Source organism: Sparus aurata, chromosome 3 (genome assembly GCF_900880675.1).
Source record: "Sparus aurata chromosome 3, fSpaAur1.1, whole genome shotgun sequence".
In the NCBI taxonomy this organism is placed as follows: domain Eukaryota; kingdom Metazoa; phylum Chordata; class Actinopteri; order Spariformes; family Sparidae; genus Sparus; species Sparus aurata.
The window spans coordinates 23,723,148-23,741,500 of NC_044189.1; the positions used below are offsets into that span (position 1 = coordinate 23,723,148).

The 18,353-nt window shown below is 39.8% G+C and overlaps 1 protein-coding gene and 1 pseudogene across 1 annotated transcript; both read left to right on the plus strand.

The window, feature by feature from the left end:
• The first annotated feature begins 1,411 nt into the window (after positions 1-1,411).
• Positions 1,412-11,107, plus strand: LOC115579116 (sodium-dependent neutral amino acid transporter B(0)AT1). The gene is made up of 12 exons (XM_030412628.1): positions 1,412-1,727; positions 2,812-2,952; positions 3,488-3,625; positions 4,700-4,881; positions 4,991-5,101; positions 6,842-6,954; positions 7,038-7,166; positions 7,254-7,410; positions 7,510-7,714; positions 7,809-7,968; positions 8,953-9,115; positions 9,289-11,107. The coding sequence occupies exons 1-12, from the start codon at positions 1,529-1,531 to the stop codon at positions 9,496-9,498; spliced, it is 1,908 nt and encodes a 635-aa protein (XP_030268488.1). The 5' UTR covers positions 1,412-1,528; the 3' UTR covers positions 9,499-11,107.
• Positions 11,108-12,585: 1,478 nt separating this feature from the next.
• On the plus strand, positions 12,586-18,252 carry LOC115579119 (sodium-dependent neutral amino acid transporter B(0)AT1-like; annotated as a pseudogene).
• Positions 18,253-18,353: the final 101 nt, after the last annotated feature.

Here is an 18,353-nt window from a genome sequence, read left to right on the forward strand (position 1 = left end):
GATATTTGCTATCTGTTTATTTTCATGTAATCAAACAACTTAAGAAACACTGAAAATAAACAGACACCCATCATTGACCTGATTCTTAAACTGAAACATGACTGATGACAATCTTAGTTTTTTACTGGACCCATGTTTTTAGGTGGTTATAAATGTTTTTACAGTTCTAAGTCCAGAAACTGTCTCACAAGTACCCTCTTACGCTTAAGTAATTAATGCCTTCATTATAATACATCTATTACTATTACTATTGTAATTCCCTATATTTAGGCCTTCCCCAGTCTTTGTTAAGTTGCTTGCATTTGGTCCAAACTGTTACTATAAGGGTGTTGATTGGTCCTAAAAAGCATGAGAACATCAGCCCACTCCTGGACTACATTCATTTCAGACACCTGCTCATCTTAGAATTCAATTCAAGCTGATCACTTTCAAGGCTTTTAACGGTCAAGCCCCAGCCCACGACACATTCCTTCACTGGCACTCTGCTTCCAAGTCCCTCTGGCAACAGTTTAGTAATGTTTGCCTGTGAATGGCTTCAAAGTCAAGATAGTAATATACATATCAGTTATTTACGTTGTGAAATGGTCGTGGCTTGGTTAGGTTAAGGTAACTCTAACCCTAACCCTAACAAAACTACATCAGTTGAGAAAAGTTACAAGCTTTTTTGGTTAATAATTGAATTAGAAAGGAGCACTGATCATGTTCATACCCTTTACAAATAACTTAACAATTACATGGGAGAAATATCACTTCCTTCAGTCTCAAACCTTTTGATGTGAACAGTAACATCAACCGGATCACGCTGCAGCATTTGAATTTCGAGTTGAAGAAAACAAAGGCCAAATGTGCCTTTACAGATTGAAATGATATGCGTGTACATCCCAGTGCAATAAAACAATCTGATTTCTCAAGGACTGGAAACAGGTGCGGTCTGCTAGTTAAGATAAGCTCTGATGGAAAACACGCTGCATCTGACTGTGGGGTGTTTTTATTCTAGTCCGACAAACTGACACAAAAACTGTAGTTGATATCACATTTAGCCCTTTGGTTATACTCATTATTTTCTGTTAGAAGAGTGACATAGAAAGTAAAATCTAAAGTAAAAGCATTCTATTAAGCTCATTTGAATATGCCTAACATCAAGGGTTCTCATGTGTTTACATCACACCCCATCATGCCATTTCCCTCACAAACGCATGAATACCAAATCGTCAGGGGGGAAAATGTTGCATGATGGAACTTCATGTAATGTATTAACCATTCACAAGAAAGAGAGTTGCACCTCTAAAGTAGCTGACGTTACATAATACAACACAAACTGTAATGAGCTACTGATAAGTGATGCTGAAGTGACATAGGTCACAGTTAATTACTCAGTGCCCCCTCCCGGGACACACAGAAGGGCTGCAGGATTCAGAGAGAGCCAGTGCACAGAGGAGACTGAGAGAGGACACATCTTATCAAAAGGAGACTCAACGGCTACATTGTACAATTTCTGTCAAGTTCAGGTGAAGTCAGAAAAGCCACTATGAAGGTGAAGTTACCAAACCCAGGGCTGGATGACCGGATCCCCTCCCATGCGGACCTGGAGAGAATGGAGACAGAAGAGGCAGGGGACCGTCCAAAATGGGACAACAAAGCCCAGTATCTGCTCACCTGTGTGGGCTTCTGTGTGGGACTTGGCAACGTCTGGAGGTTCCCTTACCTGTGTCAGAGCCACGGAGGAGGTAGGCTGGGACGACCGAATGAGAATGAGAATAAGAATAAGCAGTGAGTTAGAAAGATGAAAAGGATCCAAAGTCTTTGTCTTTAAAGGAGCAGTACAACGTGTTGGGGAATCAATTTTAATCAGAATCAGAAAATCTTCATTGACTGATTTTTTAAATTTTTATTGATAAACAAACTTTTGGTTTTCATCACCAAATAAACTGAATAAACAAACTGACCTTAAAGGAAAACACAAGCTCTACTGTTTTACTTTGTTTACATGTGGCGGACCCTGCCACATACCCAGCTTCAAACAGTGTTCTGGGGACCTTATTTTCCTCTGAGAACAGCTTGTTTATTCAGTTATGGAATAAATAAACAATTCTGAAATTGGTGGAAGAGTTTGAATTTCATCTCCAAAACTACATAGTGTCCCTTTAACCTTTTTCAGTTACTGCAGAGGTAAAAAAAAAAAATCACATTACTTTGAAACCTAAGACATAACATCATAATTACCGGAAATTGTACTGTATCACACAAATTATGAGATCTGAAGGGATTTACTCATTAAAAAAACTTTTTTTTTTCATATAGATAACTTTTTGAGAAATACACATTTTCTCAAAATTGTGGGTAACCTGATTTTCGCTAAACTACTGTATGTTTGAAAGTGCCAAGAGATGTTTACTGACTGCACGGACACAATATTACATCTATGCTCAGAGTCAGAGACTGTCAGAGCATCAGATTTCTAATAAAATAAAGAATTTGCTCTTTGACAAGCTCTTAAATGATAGAAATGCCTGTTTTTCTAGACTGTTTGAATCAATCAATCCCTTGAAAATAGTCCCTCAAATGGCAAATCGTATTCATACTGATCTATACTGGAATTACTTACTTTGACACTATGCAAAGGTGAATGTCTGAGTCTTATTCGTGGTTTAAATAGTACCTCACGTGCGTAATAAAACATTTACAATCCTTTCACAGTTTATTGGTGTCTTCATGGTCAGTGTTGGATATTTATTCACCTCCATGAAAGTGCTGAGTAAAGCAAATCACTCTGTACAGCGTTAACTCATTATGTGAATGTTGAACCCCTAGGAGCATTTATGATCCCATTTCTGATCCTGCTGGTCCTGGAGGGTATCCCACTGCTGCACCTGGAGTTTGCCATTGGTCAGCGCCTGAGGAAAGGCAGCGTGGGAGTGTGGAGATCAATCAACCCATGCCTGACTGGAATTGGTGGGTAAAAGAAAAACATGCACATGAGGGGATGGGAAAAATATCCAGTTCAGTCCCTACCAAAATATCCAATCAATAAACTGATAGATATACTTGAATCTCTTGACTTTTCTTCTGGGGCCACCATGTGGTCCACTTGTGTGCTTGGAAGTGAGATGTTTAAACAAAACAATAGATGGACTGCCATAAGCTTTGATACAGATTAGCTCCATCATCAGTTCAAAACCTCTATATAAAAATATCTGCAACACTAATTGCAAGCCCATCATTCCCAGCTTTACACCTTTTTTTTAGCTCTAAAAAGCAACACTGTGTTGAAATGTATATGAATGAATATTTGAAATGTCATATCTGCTTAACATCAGCATGTTGGCATTGCCATTATGAGCTTGTTAGCATGTTAGCAAGGTTAGCATTTAGCTAAATCACAGTTGCCAGTACAACCTCACAGACCTGCTGGCATGGCATGGCTAAAGGCTCATGGTCCTGTTTAAAGGTGCATTACCACGAAACAGTTTGTTTCATTTCGTTACAGGTATTGCGTCCTTGATGGTCTCATTTTTGGTGGGCATGTACTACAACACCATCATGGCCTGGATCATGTGGTACCTCTACAACTCCTTTCAGAGTCCTCTGCCTTGGAGCCAGTGTCCCCTCAACGCTAACAGGACAGGTATGCCGTCATATATCATGAAAACTGTCAGACATCTACCAAGTCTGTGGTTTTCATCCCCTTAACAGTAACTTAAATCAAGGAATCTCCATGTCTCCTCCAAATATCTGGAGAACCTTTTACTTCAGTTTTACTTCACATTTTTTAAGGTGCATTGCTGAGGACCAGAAGGATATGGATTAATATTAATATAACAAGTGCCATATGAATAAACTTTTAGAAAAGAAGCAGTAGGGGCAGAACTAATGGCTCAACTCGAGTCATGGATAGATCGACACATTTACATAATAACAATGTTATGTCTTAAAAACTGTACACTCAAAATGATTTCAAAGATGTTATATTAAGGTTAAAAAAAAGTCACCTAATGTTGCTTTGAGTGTATCGCTCTCTCCAAAGTTACCAGACTCCATATTTCCAAATGTTTCTTCATCTGTAGTATCTGCACGGCTGCTGCGACAGTATTGTCACGTTACACCGTGCTCCGTCTAATGTTGTTACTTGGTCGTTTTAGACTTTTTGAATAACTAACAGGCATGTGTTAGTTTAGTATTTGTAGTATTAACTAACATTACGCACTGCCCTCGCAGGCTGGAAAGTGTTTCAGTTATTTTCCTTTGCCTCACATTAATGCAAAATTATCGCAGCTGCATATTACTCCAGTGATTAAATAAATCTAGTCATAAATACTTTAGGTTATGAATTAGGTACTTGAGTAAAACCACTGATTCTCCAGCTCTGAAAAAGTAACCATGAAATCGAATGATTGAATAAATGTCGCAGCAATCCTTTTGAATTTGAGTTCCAGTATGTTAGTGTTATTATTAAATCAATAACACAGCAAACATGAGAATTAGATGACAGTGATGAGATGACTGAATAAACTATTTAAATATGAATTAGACAAGTTTTTGATCCTCTCTCAACAGTGCTCATTATACCTTACATGGATTCGGCTAATTTGAATTTCGATGTTAACCGTTTGATAATCCTAATCATCGAGTGTGAGGTAGTTTGAATTGGCAATGGAATCCTAATTTCGCCTTTTGCCATCTCGTTATCCGTCCTTCGCAGGTTTGGTGGAGGAGTGTGCTCGGAGCAGCACGGTCGACTACTTCTGGTACAGAGAGACTCTGAACACCTCAACAGCTATCGATGAGTCCGGAGGTCTGCAGTGGTGGATGGTGCTGGCCCTGATATCTGCCTGGACTTTGCTCTACGTTTGCACCATCAGGGGGATCGAGACAACTGGAAAGGTCAGAGCCACATTACATCTGAGTAATCTGATATGGCCTGATTTGGGGCAGATATGAACGTTCAGACATAACATCTTTGGCTCATTTTACCATTCTGCCTTTTTCTCAGGCTGTCTATGTCACCTCCACCCTGCCGTATGTGGTCCTCACTATCTTCCTGATCAGAGGACTGACTCTGAAAGGATCTATGGAGGGAATCAAGTTCCTTTTCACGCCAGATGTAAGCACTGATGTAACACATCAACCAGTGGTTTAAACTTAGCTCTCCCATCGTAGGTGCCCGAGTTTGTCCCAGCCCTTCGGCATCACGACCCATCCAATCCCGAGAGACAGCGCCCTGTTGAGAGAACCTCCCTCTCCTGTCTATCTTCCTCATCACTCACTTGTCTTGAGCTCATCTTATAATTCATTTTTTTCAAGCAGCTCTGAACATGCGACTCAAACTCGTGCTACTTTTATTCTCTCAAGGACATCAATGTGAGTGCAAGCAAATAATAGAACAATGTACATCATCCGATAATCTCATGTATCCCTGGCCTCTCCCTACAACACGCACATCTCTGTGCAGACCAAACTCGTTATCTATAACCTTGTCCTCTCCGCAAGAGAGGAGCTGTGTTCCTTCTCATATCCTGACTTTTCTCTCCAATGTATTAACCCCTCATAAAAGAATGAACAATTACGACCAATCTATGATTTATGATTCAGTGCAACTCTTTTAATAATTCAGTTTGTAAGTGCATATCACTTAGATAACACTGTGTTTGACTTAAATCTTACCAGTGCATAGTAATTAATTCACAGTGTTAGAAACTTAAATCAGATGGGAAAATAATAAATCCTAACAGCGTCCATCATATTTTCAGTAGCGGATCAATTGGGAAGTGGTAAAAAAGATAACGATTAACTAAACGCCTGACTGTTTTCATCACGCGACTGATAAAAGCTGATAATTAAAGGTCAATCCCATATAGCCAACAAATTATGTCTTGTTCATCAATACATTTTTACTCATGATCCAAGTATTTGACACAGTAAGAAGTCATATATGAGTAATATTCAGTAATATTGACAACTGTCAAAACAATTTAGTGTAACCCTAAACCTAACCCTTAATCTATTGATCAGTCACTGACTTTTTCAATTCTCACACAGAACACAATAATCATAAAGGTGCACTACGTGGTTTTGGGGAAGACAATAATAAGAAGAGAAAGATCTTTATTGGCTGGTTTTCTTTTTAATGCCTAAACAAACTCTCTCCTCGTTTTCATGACTGAATAAACAGAATACACAAATTGACCTTACAGAACAACAACGTTTCGTACTGTTTAACTGTGTTTATATGTGGCAGACCCTGCCACCTTTCTAGCTTCAAACAGTGTTCTGGGACCTTACCTTCTTACCTTCCTCTGAGAACAGCTTGTTTATTTACTCATGGAAACAACGTTTATTTATAAGAATTCGTACCTCATTTATATTATAAATATACAAATTTGAATTTCTTCTCCAAAATTACACGGTGCCCCTTTAATGCTTGAGGGGTTTATTAGAAAATCTGTCTTCTTTGAATCAAAATCTAAACCTAAGACATAAGATAATGGTGGATTGGACTGTAACACAAATATATATTAATATTATATATTTTTAGGGATTTTCTTATTTTCATAAAAACAACTTTGTGAGACATAGTTTCTAAAAAATGCTAGGTAAATATTTCTTCCTTTATATTGTTGATATATAATTTATTCTCCAAAACTACAAAGCTCCATTTTAAACTCCTTGCTTCATTTTGTGACCTGCAAGATTTGACGTTCTATGGTGCAAAGTACCTTCACATATTATTTATCAACAATGGCTGAAACAGAGTGTTTACTGTCAGTTTTAAGAGCAGATACATCCCAATTTGGGGTCTGAGTTTTTTTTACTGTTAACACATCCTATTTTCTGACTCTCTTAGGTGGACGAGTTAATGAATCCAACAACCTGGTTGGATGCAGGTGCTCAGGTGTTCTACTCCTTCTCCTTGGCTTTTGGAGGTCTCATCTCTTTCTCCAGTTACAACTCTATTCAGTGAGTAACTGCATAAACCGCACAGTCGAACAATGAACTGCCTTCGGAACACTTTTACTCACGTGATCGCAATTTCCTCGTAGCAACAACTGCGAGCAGGACGCTGTTCTCATCTCCATCATCAATGGCTGCACCTCGGTGTACTCCGCAACGGTCATCTACTCCATCATCGGCTTCAGGGCCACGCAGAACTATGATGACTGCATGGGAGAGTGAGTTTTAATTTGCATAAAATATGCCTTTGAAAAGTCCTGGGGATTCAGTGATATGGGACTGAACTCAACTCGTGTTTTGTGCAGCAACATCTTGAAGCTGATGAATGCCTTTGACTACGCTGAAAACAACATCACAGACATCAACTACAACGACGTTTTGGCCCACCTCAACCACACAAATCCAAATATCATTGAAGGACTGAATCTAGAGACGTGTGACATGAACAAGTTCCTCAGTCAGGTCAGTAATAATTAGCTACTGCTGTTAATCAATCTGTCATTAAGAATGTTAGTCTCACTGAGGGACAATGGGAGAAATGTTTGGCGTTTACTCCTTCAGGGCGTGGAGGGAACAGGTCTGGCCTTCATCGTGTTCACAGAAGCCATCATCAAGATGCCTGTTTCTCCTCTGTGGGCTGTCCTCTTCTTCGTCATGCTCTTCTGCCTTGGCCTCTCCACTATGTTTGGTAACATCGAGGGAGTTGTGGTTCCTCTGCAGGACCTCAGACTGTTGCCTCGAAGCTGGCCCAAAGAAGTTTTCTGTGGTAATTATCTGAAATTCCAACTTAAAACGAAATACTTTTACTATTTGATCGAGGGTATATGAGTGTAACCACTTTTTCTGTAATGTTTTTCCAGCTCTGACTTGCTTAATATCTTGCCTGATGGGGTTAATATTTGCCCAGGGCTCTGGAAACTATTGGCTGGCTCTTTTTGACAGCTTTGCTGGCTCAATTCCACTTCTGGTCATCGGATTCTGTGAAATGTTCAGTGTTATCTACATCTATGGTGCAGACAGGTGAGTCTATCGAGGATGTGAATTTTAGTACAGAGTCAGTGTTGCCAGATGGGAAATTATAGTTATCATACTTAGGGGCCAATTATGATATCACGGCTAACCACAAATCTACCCACAACATTTATTATGTGTTTATATTATTTTCAAGCATGCTGACGTAGCTACATTTGTAATAGCCTACTATCAGGAGCGCCCCAGGAAAATTATCTTAGGGGGATCCAGAGAGGGAAACCAAAGTAGTGGTTGACTGACAGTCAAAGGCTACTGGCTCACTATGCTATTATTTTGTTTTTCCATCTTATTATTATTAAGGATTTTCAGTAAAGACCCAATATAAACAGCTCACAAGGGTTACACGAGAGGAGACACACAGGGGGCCATGGCGCAAAATTCTGCCAACACTGTACGGTGTATCCAAGATGGTTCATATAAGGAAATGTTAACATACCAACATGAAACATTATACCTGGTAAACCTCAGCACTAGCTAGCGCTGACACTGAGAGCACATTAGCATGCTGACACGAAGATTAAGCTGAAAGCACCACTGAACAGCGTCACGGAGCTGTAAGCATGCCGGGCGACTCTTGAGCTTGTTATTGCCACACGTGTGATGCCGAGACTGAAAAATAATCTAAAAACAGGAAGTAAAGGAGCACTGTACTCTGAACTTAGAACTGCAGTAATGTGTCAGTCGTCACAGGAGAGATAATACACAAGTACAACCATATCTATTGATAAAACAAGACAATGGTGAACAATGTGGAAAAGATCTTTTCCTGCTGATGAAAGCCATAAATGTTGAGTTATAAAATGTGTAAGTGGAAACCATTCTGTGATTCCTTCCAGTGCAGCAGGAACATGAGCACACACAAGGCCATACAGGCTGCTTTACATATCTGATAAAACTACAAGGTTGTCTTTTATGGATGCTTTCATGCACACTCAGCTGACCTTACATCTCCCTCTTATTGCTTCCCAACAGGTTTAACAAGGACATTGAGTTTATGATTGGCCACAAGCCTAATATTTTCTGGCAGGTGACATGGAGGGTGCTTAGTCCAATCATCATGCTGGTTATCCTGGTTTTCTACTTTGTGACCCAAATCACCAAGAGTATCACATATTTGGTCTGGGACCAAGAGGCGGTAAGTGTGTAACGAGCTTTTTTAGGATGAGATGTCTAAAAATGTTTATATTATTGATAGTTGTAGAAATCCTCTATTAGAAATGCCCCATTGATTATTATAAAACAATCCTTGACCTCTTGAGTCTCGTTCGTTGCTGTAAAATCTACCATTTTCTTTGGCTCTTGTTATAGGTGGTCTTCCCCACCCTTGAAGCACGTCCATATCCTGACTGGATCAACGTAATCATCTTTCTCCTGGCCGGAGTTCCCAGTCTAGCCATCCCACTGGTCTTCCTCTACAAATTCATCCAGATGAAATGCTGCAAGAAGAAGGACTACAGTGACAGCACAGTGGACACTATCTCTGCCAAAATACAAATGGGTGAAAAGATGAAGTTTTAGGTATCTCTAAATTTGAATATTTAATGATAAAATTGATGTAGAGTTGTTTTATTGTTGTTTGTATGTCATACTGATACCTTTTTCTTCCTCATTCCCTGTACAATGATCGCAGAGTGCACTAGTGACTACAAGTAAACATGTAAAAAATAATGCAGTTTTAATACCGTGGCCTAATTGTTTTTAGTACTATTAGTGGCGCAGCTTAACAGCATAATTCCAAAGAATCCTGCACTTTGTGATAAAAGCGTGAAATTTGGTACACTTATAGCCAAAGACAGCCCAAAAAAAATTAGATATCGGGCCATCGCATATTTTCAATATGGCGGCCGTGGCAGCCATTTTTCAAAATGGCCTGTATTGACTACCATTCCCATGACTACCATTCCCTTTTTTGCACTTACACTGCTTAACACAACCCTTCTTACATTTGCAGGAGATAAGTTCATAGCTGGACTGGGGGGAATAAGGGTTTTCCTAAATCAGTTTTATTTTTCTAGTTGTGAGCTAATTGTAATAACAAAATAAGTTTTGGATATCTGCAAGTAAATGGTGGCCATCTTGAAAGTGAGAACAAAGGAAGATTCTGGGCTTATTACACATTGCAGATTTTATTTCTGCATGATAAAATGTATATTTAATTATGGAGATCCACAGTATCATATGCAATATACAAAACGTTATTACAATTACAATGTTCATGGTGATCGTGGCAACCACCTTGAATTTGTATTGATTTATATGTATTCTTTATGTATAAACTTTCTTAAACTAGGTATGGTAAATACATTTAACTCACAAGATCATCAACATCATATTTTATATCATGCAAATAAGAAAATTAATCTGAATACTGTTGTCAGTGGCGGCCATTTTTAAAATGGCCACCACGGACACCATGTTGAAAATTCACGACGGCCTGATGTCATTTTTTCAGACTGCCTGTGGCCTTAACTGTAGCAAATTTCATGCTTATATCACAAAGTACACAATTTTTCAGCTAAGCTGCCCCACTATATTGTAATATTTGTTTTACTGCTGTATGTTGTATATTCAGTTAATAGTTGGACTCTTGCTAAGAGTTGGATGGAAACATTGATCGTACGTGTGCTAAATGTGTGGCTACAGCCAGCAGCTAATTAGCTTAGCTCATCATATAGACTGAAAAAAAACCTCACTGTTTAACATGTTGATTCTCATTTGTTTCCTCTGTACAAAAAACTGAAGCGTAAAAATCACAATTTGTGTCCCTGCGTCAGCTGCTAAGCTAACCAGCCATTTACTGCAGCTACCATACTTAGCAGACAGATGTGAAAGTGGTTTCAATCTTATCTAACTTTGGTTCCAAATATGTCCAACTATTCTAACACTGTAGATTCAGTATGTGTCTCATATAAAATAATGTTTTATTTTAAAATGTTGTAAATAATCTTCAGTAGAGGAGCTAATTCTTGTTGAAACTTTTGACAAACTGTAAGAATGTCTGATTTGTTTAAAGCAAAAAATGAATGCATTCATCCCAACAGTGCTTTTTATCCCATTATTTATAAGGTTTTGGGCCTATTGTGAAGGGCTATTGTAAAGTTAAATTAATAAATCATGTGGAATATAATGAGGCGAGTTGTTCTTTGAAGGGTTTTACTGGCAACACTTTTAATTTTTTATTGAACAACTGAAATCGCTGGTTTAATTTCCCGTCTTAAAAATGACATGAAAATCAAATCAAATCAATTTTATTTTATAGCCCATAATCAAGATCACATTGTCTCAGTGGGCTTTACAAACTGTACAGAGAACGACATCCTCTGTCCTTATACCCTCAATTCAAGTGTGGAAAAACTTGCTATACTGCAAAAACAAACCCTTTATCAGGGAAAAATATGGAAGAAACCCAGGAAGAGCCACAGAGGAGGGATCCAATATACATGCAATAGAGGTCGCCTGTACAGAACAGAACACAACAAAATTTACAATTTACAAATTGCATTGACAGAATATCTGATACAAACTATAATATGTGTAAAGAGTGTGGATCCCAGAAGACGGCTGAGCAGGTCGAGACATCGCCAAGTAGTGCCCGAGCCACCTGACCTCCTCTCCACTGTGGTGACCCAGAAGGGGGCACGCCATACAAGATAATTAACAGTAAAACAGAGAAGCTCAGACTGAAGATGCATTAAATTTTACACAAATACAGATATAAGGAGATGATTAAACAGCAGGGAGCAATGATCCATCAGTATGTTGTATGTTCCAGAGGTCCATGGTCCATCAGAGGGGAGCCTGAGTGAAAAGAGAGGAGGAGAAAGCTATCGAGAGTGAGAGAGCGACACTGCCTGCAGTTTGTGTGGGCAGTTTGTGGGATGAAATCAGAATGAAGAGATTGCGGGCCGTTGTTTAGCTCAGTTGGTAGAGCGCGCGCCCCATGTGCCGAGGCTCTGCAGCGGACCTCGGTTCGACTCCCGGCCCAAGTCCCTTTGCTGCGTGTCACTCCCCCTCTCTTTCACCCTGTTTCCTGTCATATCTTCAGCTATACTTTCAATAAAGCCATAAAAAGGCCAAAAAAATACTTAAAAAAAAAAGAATAAAGAGATTGTTTCTGACTTCTTTAATAACAAATTGCCTAAGTAATGTATCTGATCCCTTCTCAGATTTGTGTGACTAAGGAGGACCCTTCAGTGAGCACGATTACATGCAGACTGATAAACCAATTAGTATCTGATTTATGGAGTTACCCGATTATTCAAGCTGTCATGTGAACAGCATAATCTAAAATGCGGATAAAAAGCCGTTATCGAGCTTTCTGTCATTCTTTAACATCTGTTCATGTGTCAAAATGTTAATGAAACCAGATGTTGTTAAAACACGAGTTATGGGATTACTCTAGTCATGTAGAGGTGCTAATCCTAAATCCATTTGGCAACTGGCCATATGAATTGATCTGTTTCACTTTTTAATTATTACACACACTAAATGAATGTGTACGTTAAAACAGAAGTGCAGAGTCTGCACTGGCTAATCTGGGATAAGCAAACATCATAAATCTTTTACGGGGACACTGATATGCGTAACTCCTCAGCTGTTGGAGACACTACTGCTCTGGCTCAGTACACATGTGGACGTGATGAGACTGGTACTTCCTAACCCAGGACTGGATGTCAGGATCCCTAACCATGAGGATCTGGAGAGGATGGAGAAGGAGGAGGCCGGGGACAGGCCCAAGTGGGACAACAAAGCCCAGTACATCCTAACCTGTGTGGGCTTCTGCATTGGTCTTGGAAACGTGTGGCGATTCCCTTACTTGTGTCAAAGTCACGGAGGAGGTAAATTCAGTGGAAATCTGTGGCTGAGTTGCTGAATGTGTGGGTGTTTGACAAATGTATGTGCGGCTGAGGCAACCCGCACCATTATGGCAGTTCATTGTAAATTCTAAATCATTTCATCTACGGGACATTTTGCAGTGCCGAATCAGAATGTGTCACCGAAGGGTTAACACTGAGAACTTTAACTTTGAATACAATCACCGGTTAAATATATCACTCATTCATGCCTACAGGAGAGGAGTGTTGTGCAATCTCGTGAAGTCATGGCTACAGACATACACCCTGGGGTGCATAGTTAAAACTATACTAAGAATGTTTTGAATGCACTCACACTACCTACAGTGTATATGTGTGTGTTTTTCTTTAACCTGACTGTGAAGTGGGTCATTTTCTTGGAATGCTGATGATTGAGCCACAGTAATATGGGACAGATTTCAGAGGTGTGCATAGTATAATGAATAATCTGTTGCTTTTCTTTAACCTGTGCCCAGTTTATGGACACATAACAACAGCAATAATACCTTGCATCTGTCCTTAGTGTTTAGAAATAGGATTTGTTTTTTGACTATTAAATAAATAAATAAATACATAAATAAACCTAATGTAATTGTTATTAAACAATCTATGAATTACTTAAATCACAGAATTTCACAACATCATATAACAACTAATCAGCAACCTTAAACAGAATGCTGTACGCTTCTGTATCTGCTATGTATCTGCTATTAATTGTTAACAGCAAACTTCTTTATTCTGTTCTGTTCTAATGAAACTAATTACCTCCGCCAAGGACATTATGTTGTTGCCTGTGTGGCTGGTTGGTTTGTTAGCAGGAATAAACAAAAAATCTACTGACTAGATTCCCACGAAAACTTGGATGGAGGATAGGTCTCGGCCTTGAATTGACCAGATTAACTTTTGGTGCGGATCCGGATAAAAGGACATTTTTTTTGAGCACATATTGAACTATTCGAGATAAGGCATGTTGTATTAATTTCTCATTGAATAATGCATGGATTATGATGAAAGAAATCAGGCATGCTTTGATGGATTGTATCTATAAGTAAGAAAAATGTATGGAATACTCACAATAAAAATGTTTTATTTGATATTGGATGAGGCTTGATTGACTTAAGGGCTGTTCATTCAGGACCTGCCCTTCGCCAATACTCACTTTGTACCCAATTAGTTGAGAATACCTCTTGATGTCATGGCACTTACAATCGATCATCATATACTTTTTCCAGGTGCCTTTTTGATCCCCTACTTGATCCTGCTGGTGTTGGAAGGAATGCCTCTGCTGCTGCTGGAGTTTGGCATCGGCCAGCGTCTCAGGAAGGGCAGTGTGGGGAGTGTGGACGGCCATCAGCCCTTATCTGACTGGTGTTGGTAAGTAATATAGGTTCTGGAAAAAAAGCAATAAAAAACCCCATGACCAAGCAACAAAAGTTATCACTGAATATCTGGCTTCTTGTGAGTGTGATATCCCAATTGTCATGACAAATGATGCTGTCCTACTCAGGTATTGCCTCCATGCTGGTTTCATTTTTGGTTGGACTGTACTACAACACCTTAATCGCCTGGATCATATGGTATCTCTTCAATTCCTTTCAAAACCCGCTGCCCTGGACCCAGTGTCCTCTCAATGACAATGGGACAGGTATTTCAATATCCCTACATTCAGCTCACACTTACACACCAAACACAATTGCGTCATTTTTTATGTTCATTTATTTCCCTTTCAGGATACATACCAGAGTGTCAGCAGAGCTCCACTGTGGATTACTTCTTTTACCGTGTGACTCTGAACAGCTCAACCTCTATAGCTGAGTCTGGAGGAATCCAGTGGCCCATAGTACTCTGCCTACTTGCTGCATGGACACTCGTAGCTATCTGCTGCATAAGGGGCATCAAAACCTCAGGCAAGGTTTGTCAAACAATCAGTTCATTGACCATTTGTTTTCCACACCAGCCTTCCTTAGTTGGCTTTGCTTTGCCTGCCGAGCTTCCCTTTCTTGCAAAGTGCATTTGCGATGACAAATAAAAGTTACCTGGATGTAACTCCAGTTCTGTGAGCATGTGCATAGCCCTCTAAAAGGCTTTGCTGTTGGTTAATCCGAACAAGGCCCCGCTTTGGCAACTGAGAAAGACTTTTACATTCACTGCCCAATAAACCGGTAACACCCTCCTCCTATAAAAAACCCCCATGCAAACTCAGTAACACAACTAGATACAGATCAGTTTGTTGTTAGAGGTAAACGCAAGGTAACTACTTTTTCTATTTTGTACGAGCTTGGCCCTCTAAAAGGTTTTACCATTTGTTGAGGGGCATACCTTTAAAATGCGATATACTTCCAGCTGAGCTCAAACTGATATTGTCCAAACTCTGCTAAAACCCAAGGAATGACAGCAGTCCAGTGGCCCAAGCAAGAGTGTGCCCTCAGGCTAAAAAGCACAGCAAACGCATTAAAGCTCAGGGTTGAATCACAAAACCAGGGAGCAAGCCATTGCACAGATGGAGGGGGCGCTCATCCCTGCTGTGTATATGTGGCACGGGCGGAGCTTGGCCCCGTGCCTCCCCCACTATCCTGGTTGGAGGTCTCACCCAGACTGACCAAGGTGGCAACCATAAAGACAAGATCCCCCATTTTAAATTCTTTGGACATAGGGTATCTTCTTATGGATTCTACATTAACATTGTCAGAATCTCGACACTCGACAGGAGGACCTTTGTTGGGTTGAGATTGGAAAATTGATGTTGGGGGACAGGTTTAGCAAATGGTCAATTTTAATACTATATTACTGAAAAAGCTTCAGTCTGATGTTGATTATTACATTTTTCTGCATTGACCTCAGGCGGTGTACATCACAGCCATTCTGCCTTACATCGTGCTGGCCATCTTCCTGATCCGAGGGCTGACTCTTAAAGGCGCCTTGAGTGGAATAAAGTTCCTCGTCACACCAGACGTATGTTTCACATCTCTATGATACAAAGAACCAATTATACATCTCATAGCTCAAAGCCACATCCCACTGTATCTCATGCTCTTGCAGGTGGATGAGTTGATCAAACCCACCACTTGGCTCGATGCAGGTGCCCAAGTCTTTTACGCCTTTGGATTGGCCTGGGGAGGTCTTATCTCCTTCTCAAGCTACAACCCTATTCAGTAAGAGATGTTTAGAAGACTGTAGTGTTAATTATTAGGTAAAAATCAAATTTTGAGTCTCAATACTTAGCTTCTTGGTTATTTTGCTGACTTCTTTTCCTAAGCAACAACTGCATACAAGATGCTGTGATCCTGTCCATTGTAACCGGCCTCACCTCTATCTATGCTGCCACAGTCACCTACTCCATCATTGGCTTCAGGGCCACAGACAGATATGACAACTGTATCAGCGAGTGAGTACAGACAATAATAGTATGACTCAAATGCTTCAATTTTATGATCAGTGTGTCGAATTCCTTTCATGTCTATCTCAGTACAATACTCACATGCCTGTATTCAAGTTGGAAGGGTTTGGTCGCTGTTCTGATTCCCCTTGGACGGGTATTTTTTGGCCTTTCTACCACTTTGGTCCAGACTCGAAATATCCCAAGGATAGATATCCACTGCCTTGGAACAATCGCTCCAAATGACATTGGCGATTACTTGACTTTTCCTCAAGCGCCACCACGAGACTGACATTTGTGACTTTGCTGAAATATCATTACAACTAGATTTCTGTGCCATTTAGTACAGTCATTCATGTTATCGAGGGAACAATTTCATGAATATGGTGTGGTGTGTATAGAGGATACTTTTGTTTATGACCCAATACTGGGTAACAAATTACATTTTATATCAGTCAAAGAAATGAGTCTTTGTACACATGATTGCCCCACAACACCTCTGATGTGTAGTGTATTGAGATAGACTTGAAAAGCTTTTTTGTGTGTAAATTGTAGATATTCAGAGGTACTAATCTGCGACATATTTTCTCCCTAGTAACATCATGACATTATTAAATGCATTTGACCTTCCTGAAGACAGCATCAATCCGAACAACTACGAGGAAGCCTTCAGTCACTACAACAGCTCAAGACCTGATATTGTACTTGGATTGGACATCCAAACCTGTGACATGCAGAAACTTCTCAGTGAGGTGACAGTATTGATAAAAATCTAGCACATTTACAATTATTTTGAGTTTTTTAAGTCTTGTGATTGATGTGTGTTTGTGCAGGGAGTGGAGGGGACAGGTCTGGCCTTTATTGTGTTCACCGAAGCTATCACCAAGATGCCTGGTTCTCCGATCTGGTCGGTTCTGTTCTTCATCATGCTTCTCTGCTTGGGACTCTCAACCTTGTTTGGTAACATTGAGGGAGTGGTGGTCCCACTGAGAGACCTGAATGTATTTCCTAGAAAGTGGCCCCATGAAGTGCTGACTGGTAACTTAGCTTTTTAACTCTCAGTTAACCATCATTGGCGTTCGTCTTCGGTTTCTGTTCTAACACAAGCTCCCCTCTTTTGTTTTTTTTGTGCATGTGTTTCAGGGTTAACGTGTGTCGTGTCCTTCATCATCTGCCTCCTGTTTTCCCAGTATTCAGGGTTGTACTGGGTAACGCTCTTTGACAACTTTGCTGGATCTATTCCCCTTCTGACCATTGGATTTTTTGAGATGATAGCTGTTGTTTACATCTACGGTATAGACAGGTTTGTGCTTAGTTAAACTATTTTTGCATCACATTGTCCTTGTTGTTCTGTGTTTGCTGTACATCTTGATATCTGATAAAATTACCACCCCTTAAATAATTTAAATCCTTCTTTGTGGTAGGTTCAATGACGACTTGAAGTTCATGGTGGGACATAAGCCATCCATCTTCTGGCAGGTTACATGGAGGTTCATCAGTCCACTAATCGTTCTGGTTATTTTAGTTTTCTACCTGGTGACACAAGCCCAAAAGGAGCTCGCCTACTTAGTCTGGGATCCCAACTCTGTAAGCACACAAGCTCTGAGATCAGCTAATACCATCCTTTGCATCACTGGATATGTTGCCCTTTATGGTATCTTATTGCAAAATTAACAAAATGACATGCTAAACATTTTTAGATGAATGATGGTCCTCTGTGATATTTAATGAGGAACATATTACAGTAGTTAACCATACTTTAGCACATTTTGTATAGCACTCGCATACCAAATGCACTTACTATACTTTTTTGTGGTTAACAGGAGGTGTTCCCGTCTCTGGCATCAGTACCGTACCCTTCATGGATCAACGCGGTTGTCTTTTTGTTGGCAGGAATCCCCAGTCTGGCAGTCCCCCTGTATGCGTTATGTAGGCTGGTGTTTGTTTGCTTTAAAAAATAGCATCCAATCAATAATACATGTGTCAAAAACTGTTTAAAGATATACTGTGTGACATTTCCACATTAAATTGTCAAAAAAATAATTGGTGTGTACTTACATCATTAAAACAGTTTTTAACAATGTTCAGACTAAGAGAACTCTACAATAACCTGCTTTCACAGCCAACCAGTGTGGTCGTTTTTC

Coding starts and splice junctions, on each gene's coding strand:
- LOC115579116 (XM_030412628.1), top strand. CDS start 1,529: ATGAAGGTGAAGTTACCAAACCCAGGGCTGGATGACCGGATCCCCTCC. Junction 5,102..6,841: donor AGTTCCTTTTCACGCCAGAT/GTAAGCACTGAT, acceptor TGACTCTCTTAG/GTGGACGAGTTAATGAATCC. Junction 7,411..7,509: donor TGAACAAGTTCCTCAGTCAG/GTCAGTAATAAT, acceptor TTACTCCTTCAG/GGCGTGGAGGGAACAGGTCT.